Genomic DNA, 26,667 nt, shown 5'->3' on the forward strand with positions numbered 1-26,667 from the left:
TCTTCATTCTGTTACGCCACTGAAATACTACTTATACCAGGGGTGGCAAACCTATGGCACGGGTGCCAGAGGTGGCACTCAGAGCCCTCTCTGTGGGCACGCGCAAACAGTGTCATCCCCGCACCCCGCCACACACACATCTAGGCTGGCCTGGGCTGCTGGGCTCAATTATTAGCATTAAACCAAAGACCTAGTTTGGGGGAAGCGGTGTAGGTAACCCTGTTAAGCCCCACTGATTTTCATGCGAAGAACTAAAGCACAATCCTGGGAATAAGCTCGGTTGCTGGCAATGGGGCTTGCTTCTGAGTAAACCCTCCTAGGGTCGTGATTCACCCATTCGGAGCGTTGCACAGTTGCTTCAAAGCAAAATCACCGACGACCACCAAACTGACTTCCGAGTAACGCACACCTCGAAGTCAACTGTTTTTTCTAAACTAAAACCTCAGTATTCAGGTTAAATTGCCGTGTTGGCACTTTGCGATAAATAAGTGGGTTTTAGGTTGCAATTTCGGCACTCGGTCTCAAAAAGGTTCGCCATCACTGACTTATAGGAAGGGCAGGAAGAGAAATTAGTGTTTTTCAATGACAATGGCTACTAGTGTTTTTCAATGACAATGCTACTATACTGTAAAAAAACAACTGCTCAGGTTACTGAAGTCACCGACAACTACACATATCAAAGAGTCTTTGAGAAGAGCCTGTCTTCAACTATAAAGTTCCTGCTGTGATCTGGAAAAGTGTTTTCCAAAACATCATATCATTAATAGACTTGCTCAGGTCTTGCAAACAGAGGGCAATGGTTCCTTGGTCAAGACAATCCATCTTGTCATGTCTTCCTCTCTTCCTGCTGCTTTCAACTTTTCCTACCATTATTGTCTTTTCCAGTGACTCCTGTCTTCTCACAATGTGACCAAAGCATGCTAGCCTCAGTTTAGTCATTTTTGCTTCCAGGGCTTGATTTGATCCCACTTATTTGTCTTTTTGGCAGTCCACAGTAACTGTGCTTTTTAGCTCTTGCTTTAGATCATGACTGAAAGTCAACTTGAGATGATGTGGTGTATTTCACCTCTTTTAACTACTTGCCTCACATACCATGGCAAAGACAGTCTGGTGAGAATCATTATGTATGGCCCTTTCCGCACACGCAAAATAATGAGTTTTCAAACCATTTTCACAACTGTTTGGAAGTGGATTTTGCTATTCCGCACTGCTTCAAAGAGAACTGAAAGCAGTTTGAAAGTGCATTATTCTGCATGTGCGGAATGAGCCTATGACTCGTGGGTTGTGTTACCTCCAAATGGTGGGAGTCTGTCCCCTTTAGTGTGCAGAATTAGTGAGAGCAGACTAGTAAAAGGTCAAGCAAGCTTGAGACCTTAGTTGCTTCTGTATATGGTAGTCAGCCTTTGCAAGAAATCCGCAGGAGAGCAAAGTTCAACAAATTTATTAAAAGGAAAATAACAAAAGCACAAGCCCACAAGAATCAAAGGAGCAGAATACACACACAGTCCTAGGATATAAGCAGTGTTGAGGTTTTGAATTGATAAAAAGAATTGGGGAATATGTGTTATAGTCACTTGATCCTGGAACAGAATGGTCTGATGAACAGAGCTGAGCGAACTGCGCTAGCTCTGGTAGAAGAAAGAACAACACTCTAGGGACAATATCAACAGATGGAGAGGTTTCTAGAGATACTGAACACTGGCTACTGGAAGAGAGGGCTTCTTATAGGTGAACCCTAAGGGTTGTATGAGTGACCCTTTAATCTCCCAAGACAAAGGGAAACGATGCCTTTCCAGGAAAAGACAAGAGAAGGGTGATCAACTTGAGTGGTGATACTCAAGTTGATGGATGAAGTAATCAAAATTAATGTTTGGCACTTGGCGCTAAGGGGAAAGGCCAGGGAGTGACTTGATCATGGCTGCAAAACAATGGCAATGTAAATAAGAAGTCTTTGGAAAGAGATTAGTCAGAGGAGAAAGTTTGTGCAATTCTGGCAAGAACACTCGGGACAACTATATTAGCAAATCATTTATCTTAGTATGGCAGATGATCCAGGCTGGAGATGGAAAGTGGGGCTTCCAAAGCAGGGGCATCGTGTTAACTTTAATCCCTTTAAGAAGGGAGTAGCAGCTATTTGCAAGGCAGGTATTAGGTGAGGGCAAGTCCATACAAGATTTTCTGTGACCTTATGGGTACACTAGCCAATGCAGAGAATGAGCTTCCAATTTTGACATGGTACTGCTATGCATCCCAAGTGTTGGCAGGATGGGTAGAGATGCTGTTGTCTTAAAAACAAGGTTCCCGCAGTTCACTATGGGTTGGTCTGGAAATAGTTGTATTCTAGTTTTTTTCTTCTGATAGCTGTCTTGAGTTGACTTTATGATAGCCCTAGCTCTGCCAATAAGCAGCAAGGCCTTTCATCCTTGCACCATACCTAACTGCTCTATGAACTCCAATCCACTTCACCAATATTACTTCTTGGTTTGCAAATGCAAGCCCTGAAGTGCAAGAAAATGTAAGTTAAACCTTACTTGAGTGAAGGCTACTGCCAGACTGTGAATACAACCATAGATGCAGAAATCCCCAATAAACTGAGAGTTGGCACACACAACTCTCTCTTTGAAAATTCTAAGTAATCCCACCCCAAATTTCATGTGGCTTAGTAATTTGATTTACTTTAAAATAAACCTTTCAGAAACAAACATTTCCCTGGGCTGGCTGAAATGGTTCCTCGTGTGAGCACAAAACTCAAAAGGTGTCCGCACTTTCCACACTTAAAAAGCAATCATCCTTCTTAGAGCAGTTTTTTTTGGGGGGGTGGGGGGTGGAAGAAGCAGCTGTAGAAAACTAGGGAAGTGGGAAAGACAGATTTTGCAGGCAGAACCATCTCAGTTCTTTGGAGCCAGCCATGCATTTAGTATGCTAGTTGTAACCACAAAATTTGAGGTGATTTTACCAGATATGTTTTCCATTTCCCTACCTTTCATTACATGGCCATTTAATATTTGCTTCATAAATATTTCTACAGCAACTAGAATTCTTTAAATGTTATGAAATTCCTATGTGAAAGACATTTTTATGTACACTCAAAAACAGAATTTACATCATATGATTTACATGTACACTTTCTTCGTTTTTTAACTAGAAAGAGATTGCCTTGTAGCAAATTAAAAAATCTGAAGCAGCTTGAAGACTCTGAATTCTGTCACACATCAAAGAATGAACCTACTTAGCTGGCTCATTAGACACAAGGCAGAACCAAGACAATGAATTTTAATGCCATATATCAAAGGGCTCTTGTATCCATTAATTAGCACCAGCGCACAATCTCCACTGCAGGCTTCTTGCTGTTATCGTTTGTCAACATACTTTGAAACATGCAGAACTTTGCTAGATATCATATTTTCATTATTAGTGGAGTAATGAAATCAGAAGACTCAGGACTATGAACATCTATACAGTTGTACAAAATCAACTAATGAATAACGCAACCAAGTAGAAATGGCTCATTCTATTTGGCCTAAAAAGATGATAGTAGTAGCAAGGCCCTTGCCTTAGAAAAGTCCAGAGCTTCATGAAATGAAAGAAGTGCAGCTAAAAGTTTACACATACTTTTCCTGTGTACTTGAATTCTTTGTAAATGATAGGAGTACAGAATATACAAAGCAGATCTTTTCAGCATTTTATACAAATTACAGACTCAGCACTGAACATACCTTACAAGTATTAAACAGTGATAAACTGCACACATTTGCGTGATCTATTCAAAGTCGATTTATTCAAACCCAAGAAATATGGAGTCAGAACTTCCCATATGAAATCTACAAGTCTAAAGCCCGTTCTGCACAGCACCAGGAGAGTGGGTTGCAGGCGGGATAAAGTAACCCGCTCTCTTGCTGTCCCATTCGCATGCCTCAGGCAGCGAATGGAGCCCGTGGAAGCAATACAGCTGCCGTTGTGCCTTTGCATGGAGGTGTATCTTTAAACAAAATTCACCTCCCAGGCTTTGGACTGCACAGGAAGGACCTTTAAAAACCAGGAAGCAATTGCTTCCCAGGCAGCTGTTAGCTCGCGAGCGGCTGCAATCCGCCTTACAACTAAAGAATCACAGATAGTGCAATTCTTGATAAACCCAGGTTTGGGGGGAGAAACATGGAGCGGACTCGTGTTAGGAGCAGGATCCATGTGAAGTCCCGACCCCCCCCCCCAAACATGGGTTTTATCCCGTGCTTAGCCCAGGTTTATTGACCCATGCAGAAAGGGCCTATGTGGAAAACGACTCAAAGCTATAACTGTGAAATTATGACTTGTCCTTGCATTTTTTTGGACACATAAGAAGATTCAGGAATGACTATCTTAAAACACTACATGATCCATTCATGTAGATAACCATGTTCATGTTGGGCTCTCCAGACATCACGTGAAAACTAATGCAACACTGCAATTTCTTCAAGCCAAGTGAACAGTGCAGTTGCACAACTGCATAACAAGAATCTATCTCTCCACATATACAGATGTTATGTTAATACAAAGTGCCAGAGAAATGTTATCTCTCTTTTTGAAATAGTAAAATTGACCACACTTCAGCTAATGCCAACATTTACACAAACGTGAAAAGGTCTGCACTGTATTTTTGAACTGAAAAAAGATGAATGTTCAGCCTGTAATAATAATCAAGTCTACATGAAAATTCATGACACAATAGCATTTTCTGTTTTTCTCAGACAGTAGTTATATTCATAAAGAATACTGTTCTCACAAAATATCCTCTATTAGATGATTTTCTGAGCAACTGGTATGACAAGCATGTTTGTGAAAGGTATGTTAGATCACACAAGTTCTGGTGGTCTCCTAACAAAGACTTCTCCCGAGCATACCACATGCAGAAACAAAAAATTCTTTCTAGGTTACTTCACATTATGAAATGGCCAACAGTGCTATCCTATGCAGAGTTGCTCCACCCTAACTCTGCACAGAATTGCACTGTAAATTTTCTAATGGGTGAATCTACGGTAGGGAGAACAGCCTATCCCAGGCCCCTAATGTATATATTCCAGCTATCAATGTATGCCTTTGTCATATGTACATATTAACATTTAATTTAAAAAAACCATTTATTTACTTAATTTGTATCTTGCTTTTCTCCTCAATGGGAACCCAAGGCACTTATATCATACTCTTCTCTTCCATTATACCCCAACCACATTCCAGTGAGGGAGGGTAGGCTGAGAGAGTGTGACTGGCTCAAGGTCATCCAGCGAGCATCCATGGCACAAATGGGGCTTTGAACTCTGGTGTCCCAGATACAGTCCGAAATTGTTAACCACTACACCACACTTTACATTAACATAATGATGTGTGAAGCAGTCTCGATTCCCCATGGATTTTATTATGATGGTTTTTGCAATTGTTCAAACCTCTGTTGTGCTACAGTACATCAAAGTCAAAATAATCAAAAGGAACTGTTACAACTAACCTGATGAAGGTCGTTGCCCAGAACATACTCCTGAAAGTAGCCCGGTGCAGCAGACGATGCTCGGATAGCTTGCCATAATTTATACTGACAACCTCCAAGATAGTGAGACTTGACTCCAGGTAGGTGATTGTAATTTCTAAATACAAAGGCTTTCAGTGGTGTTCCTCGGTTTACAATAGTGCTTATTGCAGCCACCTAGAAACACGGTGAAACGAACAAAAACCACTCTGATTAATCTGATTATCACAAATATTTTCCTACACATCTAATTAGTTACAAACTGAATGTGTACAGTTCATTTTTGTCAATTACATTCTGATTTTATTTCCTCCAGCTGAAAACAATAAGCCATCTGAAGCCAATGTCTTGTTATATTTTAGCAAATTATGAGAATTTTCACTCCTTTAGTGAACAGGAAAATATATTGAGACCATTTCACAATGTCTGGGTATACCTGGCACTTGATAAGCAAGGAGTGACTGAGAAATTTGGTCGGCCAGTAACTTTGAAAACAAAGCTGCAGTAGAATATTGATCTAGAAGCTGTTTCAGAGAAGCATTTTCAGAAAAGTTTAGATATCGATACATCCAGAAGATTTTGTTTTGTATTCTCTTTCATCTGACAGTTGAGAAGCTTTACATAAAATGGGAAGTGGAACATTAAAATATATACCCACAGCTGCCAAAAATTGATGGGTAATTATCACACATCTATTCCATATATAGATGCTTTTTAAATTTCTTTTAGAAAGCAATGAAAAATTTGCAAACTACTCAATAGCTTTGAGTAAGAAATTCTTAGCTGGATACAAGCCTTTTGTTCTCATACAGAAGGGGGGAAATTAATGCTGCAGTTTCGTATGAAAACAAGTTGCTGTACAACCTGAAAAAACTAGTAAGCAGAATTAATCTCTCCCACTTTTAGGCATAGTTAAATACATTAAACCCTAACAGTAAACACTAAAGCATGCTTATTGTTTCCTGCTGAGAAGGACTCCTTTTATAACCAGGAAAGATTCTAATAGAATTAATCATGCCAGGGTAGTAGGAGATTAACATAAAGCGAGAGGCATGCTTCAGGAATTAGAGTTGTGATGAATCGCTATATCCAGTAGTAAGCTGGCTGGCCTCAATACAGAATGTCAACACTGCAGCAGCAGGACAACCACAGATAAGATGGAGATCGCTACATAATTAAGGACTCCTCAAGTATGAAGAAAAATAACTTTATAAATTGGCTGGAAATAAACCTAAGAAAACTTTCTGAGAACTGAACATGTTTCCAAATACACAAAATATTGGGAACCTGAGAGTTAATTAAAGGAAAAATGGGGAAAGGGTCAGAAGAGATCTGTCAGAAAATGACCGCAGGAGTTTAGAGAATTTTGGATAAGGAGATTTTGGTAAGTGTAGATGAGATTCCTAAACTAGAATGCAAAAAACCCACAAGAGGGATGTATCAGAAACACACAAAAAATTACATAAAGAAAACCTACCATACCAGACTGCAGGCTACAAAGGACAACCAGCACAATAAACATCTAAATCCAAAAGTGTATACTTTAGGGAATCTCTTAACCCATGGGTTTTCTGTAACTTTTGAGATTCCTAAACTGCCTGACACAACTCCTCATGGGCCCACAATCCATACATTTCTACCATGCAACTTTTACCAATAAGATTTTACATACTGATATGTATAAAGTGACTAATATTATCAAAATTACTCCGAACAAATCAGTGGATCTGTATTTTTATTTGTATCCTATTTCACAGACATGCCTGGTTCATAAAAGTACTCGACAACTTAAAACTAGTATTTACGCTACTGCTTTACTGTTTGTCAATTGGCCACTCATAATGAACAATTCAATAAATAATCTACCATCATAAAGCCAAACATCCTTAAGTACAAAACTCAAGCACATCTCCATTTGTATTGTTTGAATATATGATAGACACAAATGAGTAGTTTTGAACAGTCCCAACACAAGCCAACACCACTCAGTATTTGACAAAATACTGTATGAATCCTATCTTGACTGCTGTTTGGAACAATTATGCATAAAATTGTATTATGTCAAGAAAACTTGGTGGAAAGCTTCAATTCAATAAGATGAACTTTTTAGTACAGCCAATTGACAATGAAACATAATGCCATTTCTTCTATACTTGTAAAACCAGATTACAATAGTAAAATACGACAAAATAAAGTAGAAGCCATACATGCAACATATTAACAGCAGTTCTAATTAGACAAAACCAATTCTAAATTGCCAGTCTTTCAAAAAGTGCAACTATAATAGGTGTGGTGAATCGCCATGGCAGCAGGATTAATTTGCTGCACTAAAATACCATGTATACTTGCGCATAAGTCGAGGTTTTCAGCCTTTTTTTTAGGCTGAAAAATGCCCCCCCTCGACTTATACGCAGGTACCACTTACAGGTAATTCTTGTGTGGTGTTCCCCCTGTCATGCCTTCTTCTCTGCCGCCCCCCTTTCAGCCACTTTCTGTGCCTAGTTTTTATCTTCGCTCTCTCCTGCGGCTGGCAGGCCCCCTCACTTTCCTTTCCTGGCAGACTCAGGCTTAGTTTCAGAGAAGCTGCCTGTCTGGCAGCCTGTATCTATGGTTTTCTTAAAAGGGCAATGCTCCAAAGATTGCTTAAGCAACCTTTGGAGACTTGACCTTTTAAGAAAACCATAGAGTCAGGCTGCCCAACAGGCAGCTTCTCTGAAATTAAGCCTTAGCCTGCTTTCTCTGCTTCGCTGTCTCTTGCCTTCTCGGCCGCCCATTTTCAGCTGCTTTCTGTGCCTCGTTCTCCTCTGCCTTTTCCTCCATCACCTCCCATCCTGTTCACCCTCCACGGCCCCTAGCTTATTCCCTCTCCCCATACCCACCTCGCCCCTCCTTAAAAAGCCTCCCAAAGGCTTCTGGGGCGCTCCTTTCCCCCAACTGCGGCTCCTTTGCCTGCTCAGCGCCCCACCTCCCCATGGACCTTTCCCATCCTCAACTTACACGCGAGTCAATAAGGTTTCCCAGTTCTTCAAGGCACAATTAGGTGCCTCGACTTATACATGGGTCAACTTATACGTGAGTATTTACGGTATGTTTCTCGAAGAGGAATATCTTTCCTTGGTCAGTGGTGGCAGTGATAAATTGAAGAAGGTGCAGTTTGGCTAGTTAGGGATCTTAAAGATTAGGACTAGGGCCTTACATTTGGCTTGGAAGTTAAGTTATAACCACTGAAGTTCATAAAAATAGATAGGTACTGTGTCTGATGCTAGTAGCAGAGAATACATTTGATTAAATTCTGAACCAACTGAAGTTTGTGAAATGTCTACAAGGGCAAGTCTATGTAATGTACCACAGAGTCTTCAAATGGGAAAAAAAGCAGACACACCTGACAATGATCTTGCGTTAGATCTCCAAAATGGATGCAACTGGTGACTAGACAGAAGCAGTACAAAATTTCTATCAAAAATTTTCACAGGGACTTCCATAAATACTGGGCCGAGGAACACTTCCAAGCTGCAAGATTGATCTATGGAGGAGAATGTGATACTACCTACAGTTTATTAATCCATAATACCAACCAAGGGTTACCTACAAGCCAGTGGGGATGGGGGATCCCCTGCTCTGGCTCCCATTTTCCACAAATACATACATACATACATACATACATACATACATACATACATACATACATACATACATACATACATACATACATACATACATACATACATAAGCCTTTATTGGCATAGTTTCCACAAATACTCTGAAAAATATACCTTAGAATAATCAAATTTCGGGAGGGTAGCTGTACTGGTGTGCAGTAAGAAGAATTCAAGTCCAGCAGTACCTCAGAGACCAACAAGATTTTTGAAAAAGGGAACTTTAACACTTGAAACTTTATACCGAAAACATCTTATTTGTCTCTAAGGTGCTACTGGACTCAAATCTAGAATAGTCAAGTAATTCTAGCTTCTGGCAGTTTGAAATGGAAAATTAAATACATGGCAATAGCACTAGAGACAAACTACTGCTTTAGGGTCCTATGAAAGCAGTATAGGCATTTGAAATGGGCATTAAAGTTTTTAAAATGAAAAGGAGCTTTATTTCCCCTCCACCTTGCTATAGCCACCATGCTTACATGGCTTCTGTGCATGTAGGTAAGATGATTCCCAGCATAACCTTTTTTAGCAGTCAAGGAACCCCTTCTTTCTTTCTCACCAGGAGAAAAGCTGGTTGGAGTCTACCTATTATCTTATCTGCTTGCAGGACAGTAAAAATGGAAAATGCTCACTTACCTTGGGACACCTTGGATTTCTGGCTGTTTCAATCATAACATCTGATCCCATTCTGTCTCTAGAGAAATTGGTAAAAAATGTAACTTTATCTTTAAACAAACCATAGGTATCATCTTGTTCCTTACATTTTAGTCCAAAGGTAATAAAAGTTAAATGTATTGTCCTCTGAAGATACCAGCCACAGCTGCAGGCGAAACGTCAGGAGAAAATGCTACTAGAACACAGCCATACAGTCCAGAAACCACACAACACCCCAGTAATAAAGTTACTCTGAGCCAGCTAGGAACAAGATCTGACATACATTTCTATACAGGATGAGGTACAGCAAAAGTGAATAGGTGCTATTTGTATCGTACTGGATTCCTTATGAGTGCAGCATACTGCTCTGATTAATCATCTAGGTGTGGATAGGAGAGGCTGCATTCAAAGCATACACACTCTTTTTTTCCCTTCTATCTCCAAACACATAACTAGCAAATAGAGTCAGTGATCTAAATAGTGCTCTGAATGCTTAGCCTTGATTGCCTGCTGGACTTTGCCTCTATACAATTTGAAAGTCATCTGCAGAATAGTTTCATTGCTCAAAATATTTACTAGCCTAAGCTTGTTGGTAAAGTTTAAAAGTACACAATTTCTAACACCCAACACAATACAACGAAGTCTCAAGGGAGGGACCAGAAAAATACAGGTGTTTTCAAATAGCTAGGCAGCAACACAAACAACAATGGTGGTAATGTCACATATCCACTTGAAACTCTGCCATGTCACTGCAATGCAATTTTTTAACACTATACCCCAGCATATGTACCATCAGCATAACTTATGAACTTTGTCAATACAGTCTTATACTGAAGGAAGCAAACAGCAACAATTTGTTACAAATATTTAGGTAGGATTGACTTACTTGAGCATCTTCTCCCAGCTTTCACTATCATAAAATGCATGGCTCCAGCCCATTTTAACAGTCCCAACAATGACATTTTGCTTGAACACATCAGTTCCTAGTTTGCGATAAAGCTCTTCACACTCATCCAGTGGAATATGGAATATCCCCAACATAAATGCTAATATAGCCCCTGGAAATATTTATAAATTTCAAACAAATTAAATTATAATCAGATTAGATAGATAAACACAAAACATGCTTCATATGATGTATTAATTGTTAAAGAAAATTAAACCAGAATTATATAAATAAAGCTGTACCAGGTTTGTGTATAACTTCTTTTTAAGGGGTTCATGTGGTTAGCCATGTTGGTCTGAAGCAGCAGAAAACAGTTTGAGTCCAGTGGCTCCTTTAAAGACCAACACAGTTTTAATATTGGTATAAGCTTTTGTGGGCAAGCACACTTCTTCAAATACTTCTTCAGTGTATCTGAATAAGTGTGCATGCATAGGAAAGCTTATAGCAAGAATAAAACTATGTTGGTCTTAAAGGTGCCACTGGAGTTCAGCTTTTCTTTAGGGAGACTGTCATACAGTCAGGGTCATCTTCATTTTGGTAAATCCAGGTTTTATACTAAGTTTTATTACTGAGAAACTTTTAAAAACATATTAATGCAATAAAACTGAAAGCAAGGATTTTTAAAAGATGTCAAGAAGTTCACAGTCTTGAGAAAACTGAACTGTTGTTGTATACCAATACTAATGCAGCTGATTTGTAGTTAGTTGTTTCTTTACAGCACCATCTAGTGTGAAAGAAAAAAAACATGACCCTGAATTATTTGTTGTGCATACACGAACAAATTTCAGGAATCTGTCAGGAAGACTGGTTGTGGTGGGTTTTCCAGGCTGTGTGGCCGTGGTCTGGTGGATCTTGTTCCTAACGGTAGGAACAAGATCCACCAGACCATGGCCACACAGCCCAGAAAACCCACCACAACCAGTTGAATTCGGCCATGAAAGCCTTTGACAATACATTGTCAGGAAGGCATTTTCAGATTTCTGCTAGTGTATTATCATTGCCTAGCATTATGCCAGTCTGAATAGCAGCCAACTCCCTCCCCTATTTTGACAAATGAAAAATCAAGAGTATAGAAAACTTGAGGACCTGATATTGTCACTCAAGCTTGTAGACAAATTGAATGAGGTTTTCCTTCCTTGCTCGTTTCTTTGCAGTCATGATGCTCTGGAATTGTATGAGCAAGTTGTAGGAGATATTCAGAAAACAATCTTATGTGGTAGGCAAGCAGTTTGTAGGCCTGCATACTATTAGTAGGGTTCACACACAAATTTAGGTGGTGAACTTGCAACAACAATAAAAGGCTATTCCAGAATATTCAGAAGCTCTCTCCTTAAATTCTCCAGTTTATTTGACACTTGTACTTGTTCCATGATCGGAAGAGATTTTTAACAGATCCTGCTCTAGTGAATTATCCAGCTGGGCATCTTCACCTTTAGGTTGTGAAGCATCTGGGCAATCAAACCAGGTGATCATATCTTGTCGTGTGAGCTTGGCTGTAGATCTTTTATGGAAACCTCCACAACCATCCAACGTGTTTTTTTAAACGGGTTAATTTGCTGTTAACAAAAGCCCTCATTGGGAAAATCCCTTTACTTTCCAATTTAACCTTCTGCTTTAACAGCAGAGAAGAGATTCTTGAGCTCTCTTGAGTCAGTAACAATCTCATGGTCTGTTTTAAACTATTTATGGTTTCAATTGGAGGTATAGTACAGCTGGTTTGAGAAACTCTCATGTAAGCTAGGATACAGCAAATGCTCAAAAGAGTGAAGGATCTATGTAGAAATCTTACTGGCCCTAAGGGAGACGTAATGTCCTAGAGGACATTAAATTATTCACTGCAAAATATCTGATGTACCTATTATATGGTGCACTGTTTAGTGTTACAGCTAACGTCAAGATGATGGAAAGAGTGCAATCAAAATTTTTGAAAGTTACACTCCAAGTACCTCCAAATGCTGCTATTCAATTTGAGGTGGGTACCGTATATACCCTGTTTTAAGGCTGAAAAATGCCCCCTTGGCTTATACACGAGTCACCGCTTACCAGCCGGCTCTTCAGGCCTCTGCCGAGGCTGGAAGCGTGGCCCGGGAGGACCTCCCTGCGGCTGCACAAGCCGCTTGTTGCTGCCCTCCTTGGAGGGTGAAGGGGGAATCCCGATGTCACTGCCCAAATAAGGAGCTCCCTCTTGCTCCCGGCTGGGTTTGAGAAAGCCCAGCCAGCTGGCAGGCAGAGGGAGCTCCTTATTTGGGCAGTGACTCCCCCTGATGTCACTGCCCAAATAAGGAGCTCCCTCTGCCTCCCACTGAGTTTGAGGAAGCCCAGCCAGCCAGCAGGCAGAGGGAGCTCCTTATTTGGGCAGCTTAAAGACAACATGTTTTAACTAGAATAAAAATATTCTATTTGATGCAAGCCCCCTTCCCTTTAAAGGCTATCTATGATGGCTTACATTAAGCAGCTTGATAATTCCAAGCACAGGAGAGCATTCACAGTTAAAATATAATCTTTCCTTTCTGCTATCCTTGAGTGCAGGTAAAAGAAGAAGACACTAGAAGAAAGTGTATGTTTATGTGTAGATGGGAATACAGAACATGCCGTTTTTAATTGTAAAATGTATAAATATATTAGGGAACATTTGATTCCTCCAATAATAGAAGGTCTCCCAGGGAGAGATAGAAGATTTTATCTTTCTACTATGTTATCAGATAAAAAAAACCAGGAAGAAACTTTAAGGCAGCAAAATTTGGTTGGTTGGCCTCTAAAATAAGGAAATCATGAGATAGTCAGTCTAAGGAAGTGTCTTAGTATATTTTAATATTTCAGTTGTATTTTAAAACCATTGTATAGGATTCTTTTAATGTTGTGAAATTATATATTTTATGACAAGTACCTGGAACTTATGATTCTGAGCATAGTCCTCATTCAAATTAGGAGACAGAAGTAATCACAGGTTTAAGCTTCCTGCCAAGAAACATGCTGCAAGCATGTTCAAGTATGCCATTTCAAGGGAAGGCCTGCAAGTAAGCCTTTTTTGTATAATCATCCTTGCTTGCCACCAATTATCATACCCTGTTTCCAATGACAAGGTTAGCCCCCAACTTTTTGAAAGGGGAGAAACTGTTTTTGAAAGGGGAGAAAGCCAGCAATAGTACATGTTGTGTGTTTTTTTTACAAACACACAAGTTTTTTTCACCAGACTTAGGGGTACCTAGATTCAGATATTAGTATCTACATTTGATTTATAAAAGAAGAGTTTCAATTAATACCCCCTTTCCCTTCATCTCTCCACAATAACCTTGTGAGGTAGGTGAGGCTGAGAGAGTTCCAAAGAGCTGTGATTAGGCCAAGGTCACCCAGCTGGAATGAAGGAGGGGGGGGGGGCAAATCTGGTTCACCAAATAAGACTTCCATGCTCATGTGGAGGAATGGGGAATCAAATCCAATTCTCCAGATTAGAATCCACCTGCTCTTAACCACTAAACCACACTGGCTCTCAAACATAGGGCATCAAAACTGTGCCATGTAGCAATTTAAATAATCACTAATGATTCCATATAAGCACAGCTCTTCCATGCTCATGTGGAGGGATGGGGAATCAAATCCAATTCTCCAGATTAGAATCCACCTGCTCTTAACCACTAAACCACACTGGCTCTCAAACATAGGGCATCAAAACTGTGCCATGTAGCAATTTAAATAATCACTAATGATTCCATATAAGCACAGCTCTTTACACAGTTAACACACAGTAAACGTTCCAACTATTAAACCAACAGTGTGTTCAAAAATCATCTGGTGGTAGAAAGTGCTATCAAGTCACAGCTGACTTATGAGAACTCTGCAGGGTTTTCAAGTCAAGTGACATTCACAGGTGGTTTTCAATGCCTGGCTCTGTGTTGCGACCCTGGTTCACTTCTCCATCCAAGTACTAATCAGGCCTACTGCGGCTTAGCTCGAGAGATCTGATGAGCTTGGGCTAACCTGTGTCATTCAGGACAGGTTGGAATGTCATCTACACAATCAAAAATAAGATCCTTATCTAATAGCTTTATCATTAAAAAGCAGAAAAGCACTGCCCAAAATGGTTTATATTACAAATCAACTGGTACACAAAGCTATAAACAATAATTCTAAGGAACACCTGCATAACCAGCAGTAAGGCTTTTCTTTATTTCTTTTAAAGAGAAGGTCTGCTCTAGTCTGCAAAATAAGACACAATTTGAGCACTATGGGGTGGAGACCTTTAGTGTCATAAATATAGCATGCTTCCATTTCCTTTTCAGGGATATTTACCTGTACTCACTCCGCAAATATAGTCAAAGAGATGATGAACAGGCTTTCCAGTAAGCTCCTCAAGTTTACGAAGAGTCTGAAGTGCTACTAAACCCCTGCAAGATAAGAAAAGAAGCTGCTTAATACAAGTTATGGTATGCTTAGAAAAGAAACAAATTACTAAATTAATTTACAGCATTGTGGACTGAAGTGCCGAAAAATAACTAGGAGCAATTGAAAAGACCATGGAAATGGCCATTTTCAAAGTAGTTAAACTACCAAATTAAAGCTTTACTATTTTAAGGTAGCCCTCTATTCAGGTAATAAATATCCTGTTTAGCAAAGGAGAAAAAATAGGTCTCCAGTGCAGCCAAATTTACCTTGTTTGTACCTTGCCCTTCTTCCCAGTGGGGATCCAAATCAACTTACTATGATCTCCTCTCCTCCATTTTATTCTCATAACAACCATTTGGGTAGATTAGGCCAAGCATGCTGTGAGAACCAGCGTGGTATAGTGGTTTATAGAGGTGGACTCTAAACTGTAGAACCAGGCTTGATTCCCTACTTTTCCTCATGAAGCCTGATGGGTAACCTTGGGTTAGTCACTGTTCTTTTTGTCTCATCTACCTGACAAGGTGTCTATTGTGCGGAGAGGAAAGGAAGGCATTTGAGACTCCTTATACTACACAAAATTGGGATATAAAAACCAACTTAAAAAAGAGCATGTGACTGGACCAAGGTCACCCAGCAAGCTTCTATGTGTGTGTATTGGGGGGGGGGTGGTGGAGGTAGAAGCTGGAGTCTCCTAGATCCTATTCTGACAACCACACTGGTGGAAGGTTGGACCTTCCATTTTAATTCTCAATAAAAAACATTTTTTTAGAACTTCAAGTAATTTCCTTTTGTGTCAGTCTCTCATTTGTAAGCTCCTACAAGATCAGTGAAAGTCATGACAGTTCAGTACTGAAAGATATAAATACTGAAGAATTCTGCATGGATCAAATGGGAGGGTAGTTTAAAAAGAAAAAGAAAACAGTTTTCATTAGAAGATCAAGAGAGGTCAGTATCTTAAATGCAAATGCTATAAAGCAGCATCAACTATGGCTGTTGCTGTAAACTGTGTGTGCACCTAAGCCATGTTGCTGTGGGGCACTTACTTACCAGGATAGAACAAGATCCATATATTAAAAAAGACAAATAAAATAACAGCAATTTCTATTATGCATACTGCAGTTAATCAACTAGAACTTTGGGCTAAGACAGCTAGAAAGTTTAAACACTTCAGGTTGTCTTCATTGTCTTTGGGCTAAGACAGCTAGAAAGTTTAAACACTTCAGGTTGTCTTCGCCAAAGATCCCAACACTTCTCAGTAGCTGTACACTACATTACTATCATACCATATCAGACTGAACACCACTACAACATTCTAGTATAGTTGCTAAATAGGCTACAGCAAATTGTTCATTTACTTTACTGGACATAATTCTCGTGGGCTGCTACCAAGGAGGCCCACCTGACCCAGAACACCTCAACCCTCTGTATTTGTGAGGGGAGGGGGGATCCCATGTACATTACAGCTGGTGACAAGGACCATGGAGTCTCCCAGATTCACCCTGCTGGACTAAGCATGATACTCCTACTGGCTGCACTGAGATCCAGGTCAGAACAGGACAAAACTGAGCCCTACCATGAAAGAACCATGCATAAACTAGATATGTAAGAATTATGACCTATGCTAACCTTGTAAATATCAGTGCACTTATAGCATATTACAATAAAGATCAACACAAACTTGAGGCTTCACAATAAAGAAACGTCATCAACTCAAATCTGTTGCTTCATAGTATTCTGTCATCTAGTACACATCTTATACTATATTGAAGGGAAAATAACGTACAGATATTTACAATTACACAAAGTTTAAAAGTTCATACTATTCAAAAATAAGAACTATTATAATCCCACATGAATCAGATGTTCACACCATGGCCTACCATGAACATGTTCCTCCATCACCAAGAGAGCAGGGCTATGCTGGACACCACCATACGCCTTGTCACTAGCACCGTACCAGCACAGGGACAAGCCAAGAACTGCTATGACTAAAATAATCATCTTAAGGAACTGCCATGCTTCTCCCTTGCTAGCCACCCTGCACTCAGATAGAAAGGATGACTATGGTCACAGCAGGGTCTGTGCCTGCCTGGACAATTGTTTCATAATTGTCTCATAATTTACATAATTCTGAATATCATAGTGAAAACTGCATTGTTGGTCAAAATGATAAGACTTGTGTGCTGGATAAGTACTGGAGAAGCAGTGCCTTGAGACATTTAGCTTATACCGCTTTCAGGTGAAAGTGAAAAGTTCAGAAGCTTTGAAAGGCACAGGAACAGAAAATGGACTGTGAGAATTTTGTTGCTTAGGAAATTAGAAACGAGAATATATTACTGAATGCCTTCACAGCTCACTGATTCAAAACAAGACAGGATGGCAGACATTACAAGTAATTATTGCTTCCAGGCAGCTCTAGTTTATGAGCAATTAATTAGTTAGTGTTAAATTTAAGTTACAGTTGACAGTTGGCAACGTTAAACCAATATATTCCTGTAATTGGCAACCTGAGAAGTAAACTGGGAAAAAATTCACAACTATGTTTTACAGAGCAAGTCAGAGTACCAAGGAGAATAAATTATGCCAAATCTTGCTGGCTACCTGCTCGTTCAACCAAAAACAGATGTTATTAAGATAGGCCCTTAAACATGAAAGCAAAGCATTTAAAGATCCAAGAAGAGGTATTTTTTCTCTCTCTTTTTTTAGTTCCACAAACCATGTTGTCTCACTGGGGACAAATAACAGGGTGATGTGTGAAAATTGGCTGGAGTTTTCACACAGAGCAAAAGCTGCCTCTGGATTATTAATACCATGAAGTAAGCACATTTATGGCAGTAAAAATTTTGCCAACACTAATTGCATTAAAGCCAAAAGCAGTATAGTTCTCAAATAATACTTCAATGCCCCTCTATGTTTCTCTTTAATCTTCCTTATGCTAGAGTTTACTGCTAGTTTTATGAGGGTTTAACTGCAGGGTCTCAGAGTAAAACAACGAGTCAGCAGTAAAATCTACTGCAAGTTTAAAAATGATTATTGGTTTTCAAAAAAAAATGGAAGCAACTACTTCTAGAGTAAAATGCTAAGAGGCAAAGGAATTAAGAGGCAAGAGAAATTCCCATGCATAAATGAAGTATAAAAGTTACTTTTCAACTTGGTCATATCCTGATTATCAACATGGTAAAAGCCCTGCTGTATTCTTTAAATGGGAGAAAGATCCCACTAAACTGATGACACAATAAATTGTTAATTAGAAAATGAACCTCTATTTTATATTTCAGACAAAGATTATAATGTAGATTGTCTCTCAAGAGATTTGCAATCAAGTATATGTAGACAGAGTCCACAGATTTTAGTTTTAAATATTTGTATTCCAGCTTTCCACTGTTCAGCTATCAAGGCATAAGTTGCCAGCTGTTCACTGCAAGTTGCTATAACCTCACCAAGGTCTCCAAATTCACCCAGAATTCAGGTGGTGGAGATGACAATATTTTATTTGCATTGGGACTTTATAAGAAATGCAAGGGAAGGAATGAAATTATTCACTCTTATCTATAAACTGGCAAATGTAAATTACATATGTTGGGAAATATTGGAAGTTTTCCTGAGGACATGCTCTGAACATGTGATTGTGATGTCCTTGATGAAGAGTTTGCATGGCTCACACATTTGTTTCTGGGTTTAATTCAAAGTGCTGGCTCTGACCTACAAATCCTCCACAAGACAGGACCTGAGTGTCTCCAGAACTGTCTCATTCCATACAAATCTGAACAGCAGCTGAGACATCTGCATCAGTGTTTGTTGCATGTTCCCTTCTGTAGCTGGAATTTTTTTGGTGATGACCTGGGCACTCTGGGAAATCATGACAGAGGTTGACAAAAAGAAGAAGCTGACTCTTTTTTAGAAAAATATTCATAATGGAGCCTTATAATATTCTTGGATGTCCAGTTAGTATGGGCTACCTGATCGGTGCAAGTCTATTCTTACTGTTGTTCTAGCACATTTTTCCTTCTTTTTCTTGAAAGCTGCCTTGTCTCCCAACAAAGGAAAAGGACTCATTACAATTTTAAAACATTTAAATTTTATGTATTTGGATTGTTCACACTGCCTTACATTTTTAAGCTAGCTAGCTTGAGAAGATTCTGGACAGCTTGGATTGTAAATCTTTTACCAATGAAATAAATAAACCCAAAACTGCGTGAGATACAATTATTGCTTTGGGCTCATATTTTCCAGCCAGTTTAGGGGAGAGGTAGCAGATACAGAAAAGAGCAGAATCAGCGAAAACACCTGTTTCGGTGCTTCTCTAAAGCAAGTATTTTGCAGTTACCAGTTTAAGTTTGTCACTCTTCCGATTCTGATTAAACATGAATAGCCTCCTAGAAGTCAGAGTTCTTCTATGAGAATATCCAATAAATAAATAAATAAATAAAGCTCCTCAAAAAGGGGAGAGCCCAATGGCTTGAATGTAGACTGTATGAACTGTTGGACAAGTAAAAGGAGCAGCAGTGGCGTAGGAGGTTAAGAGCGCGTGTATCTAATCTGGAGGAACCGGGTTTGATTCCCAGCTCTGCCGCCTGAGCTGTGGAGGCTTTTCTGGGGAATTCAGATTAGCCTATGCACTCCCACACATGCCAGCTGGGTGACCTTGGGTTAGTCACAGCTTCCTGGAGCTCTCTCAGCCCCACCAACCTCACAGGGTGTTTGTTGTGAGGGGGCAAGGAGATTGTAAGCCCCTTTGAGTCTCCTACAGGAGAGAAAGGGGGGACATAAATCCAAACTCCTCCTCCTCCTCCTTCTAAAATGTAATATTTTTTCTCAGAACTTGAACTGGCAGAACGAGTGGCATGGATTCAATCACACAGTTCTGCAGGCACTTATGTCTTTGGAAAAAAGTGAAGTGATTTATATGGTTTTCCCAACACACACACACACTGCAGAGCTCTATTTTGCCTCAAATGTTTTTCTGAGGGTCTGCCAGCCCCTTAGGAATAAACTTTCAGATAGCTCAGTGAATTGCTGTGGGAGGGGAAAGTGGGAAAGCTCCACTCTGCAAAGTCTGTAGATGGCTGGACATGCCCAAATAGAAGCCACAGAAAAAGACATTTTCTGACCTACCTTGTTCCCCCACCATCAATACTGAGAACACGAATGCCCCAACCTTTCACAGGATCCGTGTATCCAATTACTGCCAATGCCTCCCTAACAGCAGCTTCAAGAGCTTCATCATTTGCTTGCCTGAGACGCAACAAGCAGGGAATGATTTTTTCCTAGAAATAAAAAAAAGATTTTAAATGTAAAGAGAACTAATTTAACTGGCAGTCATACTATGGGACAAAACTGAGAACTCTAGATGTTTGACAACAAAATATGGATGTTTGATGTTTTTGTTAGAGGGACCATATCAGTTCAGGCTTGTTCCATCTACGCAGACTTTTAATTTGATTCTGGGTCAAATTCAAGGTGCTGGTATTGACCTCTGTGAGCCTCCTCATGCTGCTGGAAAGCCTCTTTGGGAGTAGCAGGGTGGCACCACATTGGCGCCGTGGCCTGCTGTCTCCACTATGGATGGGGTTACCTTCTTACTACCCTTCCTCCCTGTTTGTGGGCTTATATTTATTTTATTGTTTTAAAAATGTTAAACATATTTGTACTTTAAATGCATTTTAATGCCGGAAATATTTGCCACCTTAGGAATCCTGAATTGGATGGAAAGACAGCACAGAAATGTTTTAAATGAAAAAATTCCTCTAGATTCTATTTTTTTTAAAAAAACCAGATAATTAACTACACAAAGAAAGCAAGATTGTGAAACATTATCTGGTATTCTTGAAGACTACATATTATGCTTCTACACCACAGATATTTGTTGGTATAACATAAAAGTCACTGATCACTAGGAACTTCACTATGAAAAGGAAGTCTGCAATTATTCAATTCTTTTCTCAACTTCTTTGTTCAGGCAAATACAGCCATTACGTCCCATGTGAGAAAATATGGTTTGAAACTGCAATCCAAACAAAAATTGGAAACCGACTTCCAATTCTGATTTGAAGGACAAGTAAAAAAGAGTTTGTAGATTTGTGGGTAACAAGCTTCTGGAATCTAGAGGTCTGGAGATCCACAACACTTTCCAAACCTTCTACATTACTACTTGGCAGATCTGGAACATATGCATAAGCCAAGATGTGCAGCCAAGATGTTCACACAGTATTTCTAAAACTCATTTTTTGAGCAATTATGATTATTTCTCTTACTCATGATTAGTTGTTCAACATCCCACTATTTATACCTTAATAGCTACTCCTCTACTTTCTGGAAATTCCAACAGATGGTATGTCAATTCTTCAACCCTGTTAATGTAGACTCTTCTGTTAGATGTTCTTCGTAATGCTTGAGCTAAAGCCCGGGTTCTGTTATCAACACTCACCCTTGCAATAATCTAATTAAAAAAAAGATGGATGTTAACATTAAATTTACTTAAACATGCTTATAATGCTTTAAATGGAACAATCGTCTGTGGTCTGAACCCTAGCTTATCAGATGCACCCCCCTCCCCCCGGCCAATGTAATTCTGTTTGTACTCAAGACATAAGTAAAAAGGAATCAATACATTTTACTGATGAGTAGCCCAATCCAGAGCCCTGGAGTGGCCAGGGACAGTGCCTTTGTGGCACTGCCCTGATGCCTCCAAAGTGCTTTTTGGTGACGTGAGAAGGTGTTAAAAAAAAAGCCTCATCACCAGAGAAAATCCCTCCATTGGGCTTAATAAGCTTATATCACCCTTGACCCTGGTGCCAGTTTCGCAGGAGGTAATACCAGGGTGGAAGTAGACTAACGTCAGCTCCACCCCTAGCCACATCTCTGGAATGGCCCCATTATGTCAGCAGAGGGGCAGGGGTGGTGACATGGTGCTTTGCACCACGTTGGGGCATTTCAGGAGGCTGTGGCAGCTGCTGATCAGCAAGTTTATTCTGGAACCAAGAGGTCTAGTCTCCACCACGATAAAAGCCCCAGGGAGGGCAAATTCGCCTGTATTGGGCCGTGTCACTTCCACAACTGCCTTCAGTCCCCTCACTCTGGAGTGGGCTGTAAAAGATTCACTAAATCACAATCTTTTAATAACTATAACAACTCAAGTATCCTGCTACAGTTTGCACAAAGACTATATCCTTGTAAACTCACATGGAAGTTTTAGTCCAGATTTTACAAGGCTACTCTTTTTGTACAAAGATTAACATTGCTTCCTTTATGGAAATAAACATTCATTTTGAAACCAAATGTCAATTTCACAACCATACACTATATATCAACACCTATACATATTTGTAAATATCCATGGTCGCTTGCTGCAAACATAAAGTATATTCTTAACCTAACAGAAGTCCAGTGGCACCTTAGAGACTAACAACATTTATTTCAGCATGAGTTCTTGAGTCAGTGCTCACTGTTTCTGATGCATGAAGGGAAAATCATCATGGCTGAGAGAATCATGTTGAAAAACACCCACAATATTCTTAAACCACGTGGATTTTTAACATTTTTTTTAAATCACAGAAATATATGTGATAGGAGATATGCTGACCAACACTTTTCAAGATCTAACTTTCTTTGTGTAATCAGTAATTTCTTTTTGTGTTGTGGCGAAAAGGTGAACAGACAGTTCCTCTTCCCAGATACAGAAACTGTTTAATTTCACTGGTGTTCATATGTGAAATTCGCAGCTCTAAATATATTTCACATATATTAATGTGGCAATTCTTTAAAAAGTAGACCTGAGACTTATAGTAAGATTAGGTTGTCTGTGGCAAGCAAAAATTGTGCCCAGGTACTCAGATAGGAATTTTTAGGCATGTATCAGTATAGGGTCCAGAGCTCTAATGAACATTAATGAACTTATCCCAAAGTAAACAGAGCACCACTTCATATTTAAAATCACTTGACTCATGATAGATACTACATAAGTCTTGGTATAAGTTCTTTGACACAAAAATGGTTTTAGACAGCCATAACTAAAATAATTCATCTTCATTCAAATATTCTAAGCACTGAAGACAGCAAAATCAATAGACACAGACCTACTATAGGAAATCAACAGCAGGCAGTTTTCCTCATGGGTTTCTGCTTTGTCTGCCTCCCAGTAAAATGGTTTTATAAGGTTAAGGGGAGGGATGGGGTGGAGAGAACTTGCCTTTTCCCTTTGAAGAGACAGCCTCTTCTCTTTTTCTTCTGCACTTTTGGTCTCTTCATCATCTTTCAAAGTTTCCTCAGGTTCCTGTACATTGATTTTTTCTTGCAAAGCAGATTTTGTATCAGAGCGCAATTTGGGCACAAGTCCTCCTATGTAACTATCCACAAAGGCTTGTACACTGTTACTGGGGTAAGAAAGAAGATTTGCAATACTTTTTTTGCTGGATGTTGGAGGACTGGTGCTGGTCTTTGCAGAATCTGGAGACTGAGCTGAAGGAATTAAAGCCGATGCTGCATTCAGTCTATTTTCATCACTTAATATATCTTCTCCTGGTGAATCAAGAGCTTTTCCAGCTTGAGTCTCTGATTTGGGTGAGAACAAGTTCCCTTTTTTCTCTTTATCCATAACACTAGTACTAAAATACCAATTGATGTGACCAGCAAGAAAGTTGTATGTTTCTCCAAAGTTTGTAGCAAAGTAGCTAATGTGAAAAAGGCTGCTTTTAAGATCTGCAAGATCTTTCAGTGAACCTTGATGAATACCACCTGACTCTAGGTCTCCACTTGCTGTAAACGGCTTCTTTATATCTAAGCTATCATCACAATCTTCCTGAGACCTGATGTTAGTTTGTCTGTCACTTTCTACAGTAGCATGAAAAGTATTTCCCTGCCCATTTTCTCCAGTCGATTTGTTCAGTATACCAGAACGTGGTTTTAGACGAGCTAAACGTGAAACCAGTTCACTATGAGTTCCAGACACAGCTTTTGAAACAGATTCTAAAGTGTTCTTAAATCGTGACATACGATTGTTTGCTAATTGTTTAGAAGTGCTAAGTTTTGAAATGCTGAAGTGCAAAAAGTCATGGCAGTAGAGACACTTATACCACAGTGTTTTGCCTCTACTCCACTGACAATGTGGTTTATATGTATAGAAAACTCTAAGAGGGATAACATAGTTTATCTGCAAGAAAAGCTTAGGTCTATACAAGTAGCAAAGTTGCCAGGTCCTTGGCTGAACCCAAAGGTTTTTTGAACTGATTACAAAGTACAAACAAGTATTTAAAGGCAACTGAATTGACATTACTTATAAATACTGAAGTATTCAAAATATTCTTTCCCTCCAGAAATCTTATTTTAAATGGAAACATCACTTTTCACCAGGATACCTGCAACAGAAGAGATCAAGAATATTAGTTTGTTGAAATGAACATGTCAGACAAATACACATAATCTTTCTTTCCCTCCAAAGGTGGCTACGGTGTTCTTCAAATTTATACCCTTGAAGAAACCAAAAAAATAACAAATTACCAATAGTAATCACTGGACCTATCATCAGAAGTGTGATATCCTTAGAAAAAGGCAGCTAATGCATAGTTTGACATTGCTTGCCTCCAAGACACCCCCCCCCCCAACACACACACACACTTATTCCTTGGAGGTCTCCCATCCAAATACTCATCAGGGCCAGAATGCAAGACATATCACATCCAAAAATATTCTCTACAAATTACTTCCTGTTTCTTCCATCAATACTTTCAAGGAAGATGGATAGTTGTAGTCTGTGAAATGATACAAGGAATCTATACTAAAGTCTATATTGTACACTGGAATGCACTTAAATCAAGAGGATCAGTTTGGGCAAGCCAAAAATAAATAAATAAATAAGATTTTCTTTAAAGTTTCCTTGTATACAGAAATCTGTAGCTCTTTTTACTGAAAGAGTTAAAAAAATAAAAGAAATGTGGCCCCCAAATATTAGCCTGATATTGGGTAGCAGGATCCCACATGATCTTACCTGCAGCAACGCAAGTCCCCTCTTTCTCCACCATCACATCATCAGGCAGCCAAAACAACCCACTTGTGCCACCAACCAACCATACTCCATTGGGACACCATTACCTTTCCTGCTAGGACAGGAGTGAGGCTGGCCTGCCGCCACCCATCCAAGCCAAAGAGCACCTAGGGTGGGCTTGTGCAGGTTGGAGCTGAGGTAAGGTTGCAGGGACAGCTCCTGATGAAAGAAGCAACCTGACAGGCATGTGATAAGAACGTGCTGGTCTCTGAAGTAAGAGTCAGCTCAGTAGTCAGATGACTGGCACAAAGCCATCTGGCACAAAATCAGACTAATGGTGGTAAAAGAAACCAGTCCAGGTCAATGAGAGCATTCCTCCACTCTCCAGGACTTCCAAGTGGGGTGGAAATGGTCAACAGGGAGTGGCACCCACTGGCTATTTAAATAAACCACAGATCCCGCTCAGACTACCAGATAGCAGAAGGTGGAGGAAGAGGAGGTTGCAACTCCCTTCCCACCCTAAAGTTTACCAGCCTTCCAGTGGCAGGAGCTGTTGCGGCAAGGGGACAAGCAATAGACCAAGGACAGGAATAATTCCACAACAGATTATATGTAAATACATATATTATTTACAAAAACATAATGGTAACTAAAATACCCTGTGAATAATACTTAAATAGATGTTGGAAGATGCAGTTCTAACTGCTCTTGGCCAGCTGACAACCATCAGCTCTCCAATACAGAACCTTCAGTGTGACATTTCAAGACCCTATCACCACACAGCACACTGCCTAAAGATTCAGGTTGCTCTCTCTGAGCTCTTGGGACAAACTGATAATGACATATGTATTTTCAGGGTGAGAAACATACCTGTCCTTTATGTAAATATAACTACCAAAGACTTGTGAGAACAGAAACTACAGCAGCACATGTTTATATAAGGATGTTGATTAAAGATACAGGTTGCTATTGATTCTGTTCCAATATTTACTATTTCAGTTCTGATGAATCTTCTTAGAGAGCACAAAGAGGAACAATGATTTATCAGGGACAAAACCCAAAACATAGTGGGCTGGTAATGGCAATCCCAAATTGATGAAAGCAGCTCTTCTCCCCTCTTACCCATCTACTTACATGTCTCCAAATAGCCAATACTGATTGCTGAGTCTTTCAGACAAAATGTCAAATGGGATAGAGGGATCTATCTACCATGATGAAACCTATATCACTCCCCATGCCAATCTCTCACTGACTGCAAAAATGCAGCCAAGGACGCCTTCCATTTGTGATTTCACTCAGTAGCCATTTAATTCAGTCCTCTGTCCATACCGCTGCCCCTTCTTTGTGTACAGATCAGTTTCCTGTTTTTCTCTTCCAATTTCTGTCACCTCATATTATACCATCATACTATATTTGTGTTACAGAATGAGCTGTAATTTGGAAAGCCTTTGGGATTTCAATTTACATAGGTATCTATGTGCTGTAACATTTAAAGATCTATCACAATACAATCAAACATATATGATGAAATCGTTGATGTGCATTGAACAATGTA

The 26,667-nt window shown here is 39.6% G+C and overlaps 1 protein-coding gene across 3 annotated transcripts in view; it reads right to left on the reverse strand.

The window, feature by feature from the left end:
* PNPLA8 (patatin like phospholipase domain containing 8) overlaps positions 1-26,667 on the reverse strand; it is a 46,896-nt gene that overhangs the window by 19,687 nt on the left and 542 nt on the right. For all 3 annotated transcript variants that reach the window (XM_048499764.1, XM_048499763.1, XM_048499765.1), the window contains exons 2-8: positions 23,322-24,486; positions 21,423-21,572; positions 20,249-20,400; positions 15,041-15,135; positions 10,691-10,862; positions 9,787-9,844; positions 5,477-5,671 (exon numbers count right to left, since the gene is read on the reverse strand). In XM_048499764.1, the coding sequence (XP_048355721.1) occupies positions 5,477-5,671; positions 9,787-9,844; positions 10,691-10,862; positions 15,041-15,135; positions 20,249-20,400; positions 21,423-21,572; positions 23,322-24,401 (1,902 nt within the window). In that variant the 5' untranslated portion in view covers positions 24,402-24,486. The remainder of the gene's footprint in view (positions 1-5,476; positions 5,672-9,786; positions 9,845-10,690; positions 10,863-15,040; positions 15,136-20,248; positions 20,401-21,422; positions 21,573-23,321; positions 24,487-26,667) is intronic.

Source organism: Sphaerodactylus townsendi, linkage group LG06 (assembly GCF_021028975.2).
Source record: "Sphaerodactylus townsendi isolate TG3544 linkage group LG06, MPM_Stown_v2.3, whole genome shotgun sequence".
NCBI lineage: Eukaryota > Metazoa > Chordata > Lepidosauria > Squamata > Sphaerodactylidae > Sphaerodactylus > Sphaerodactylus townsendi.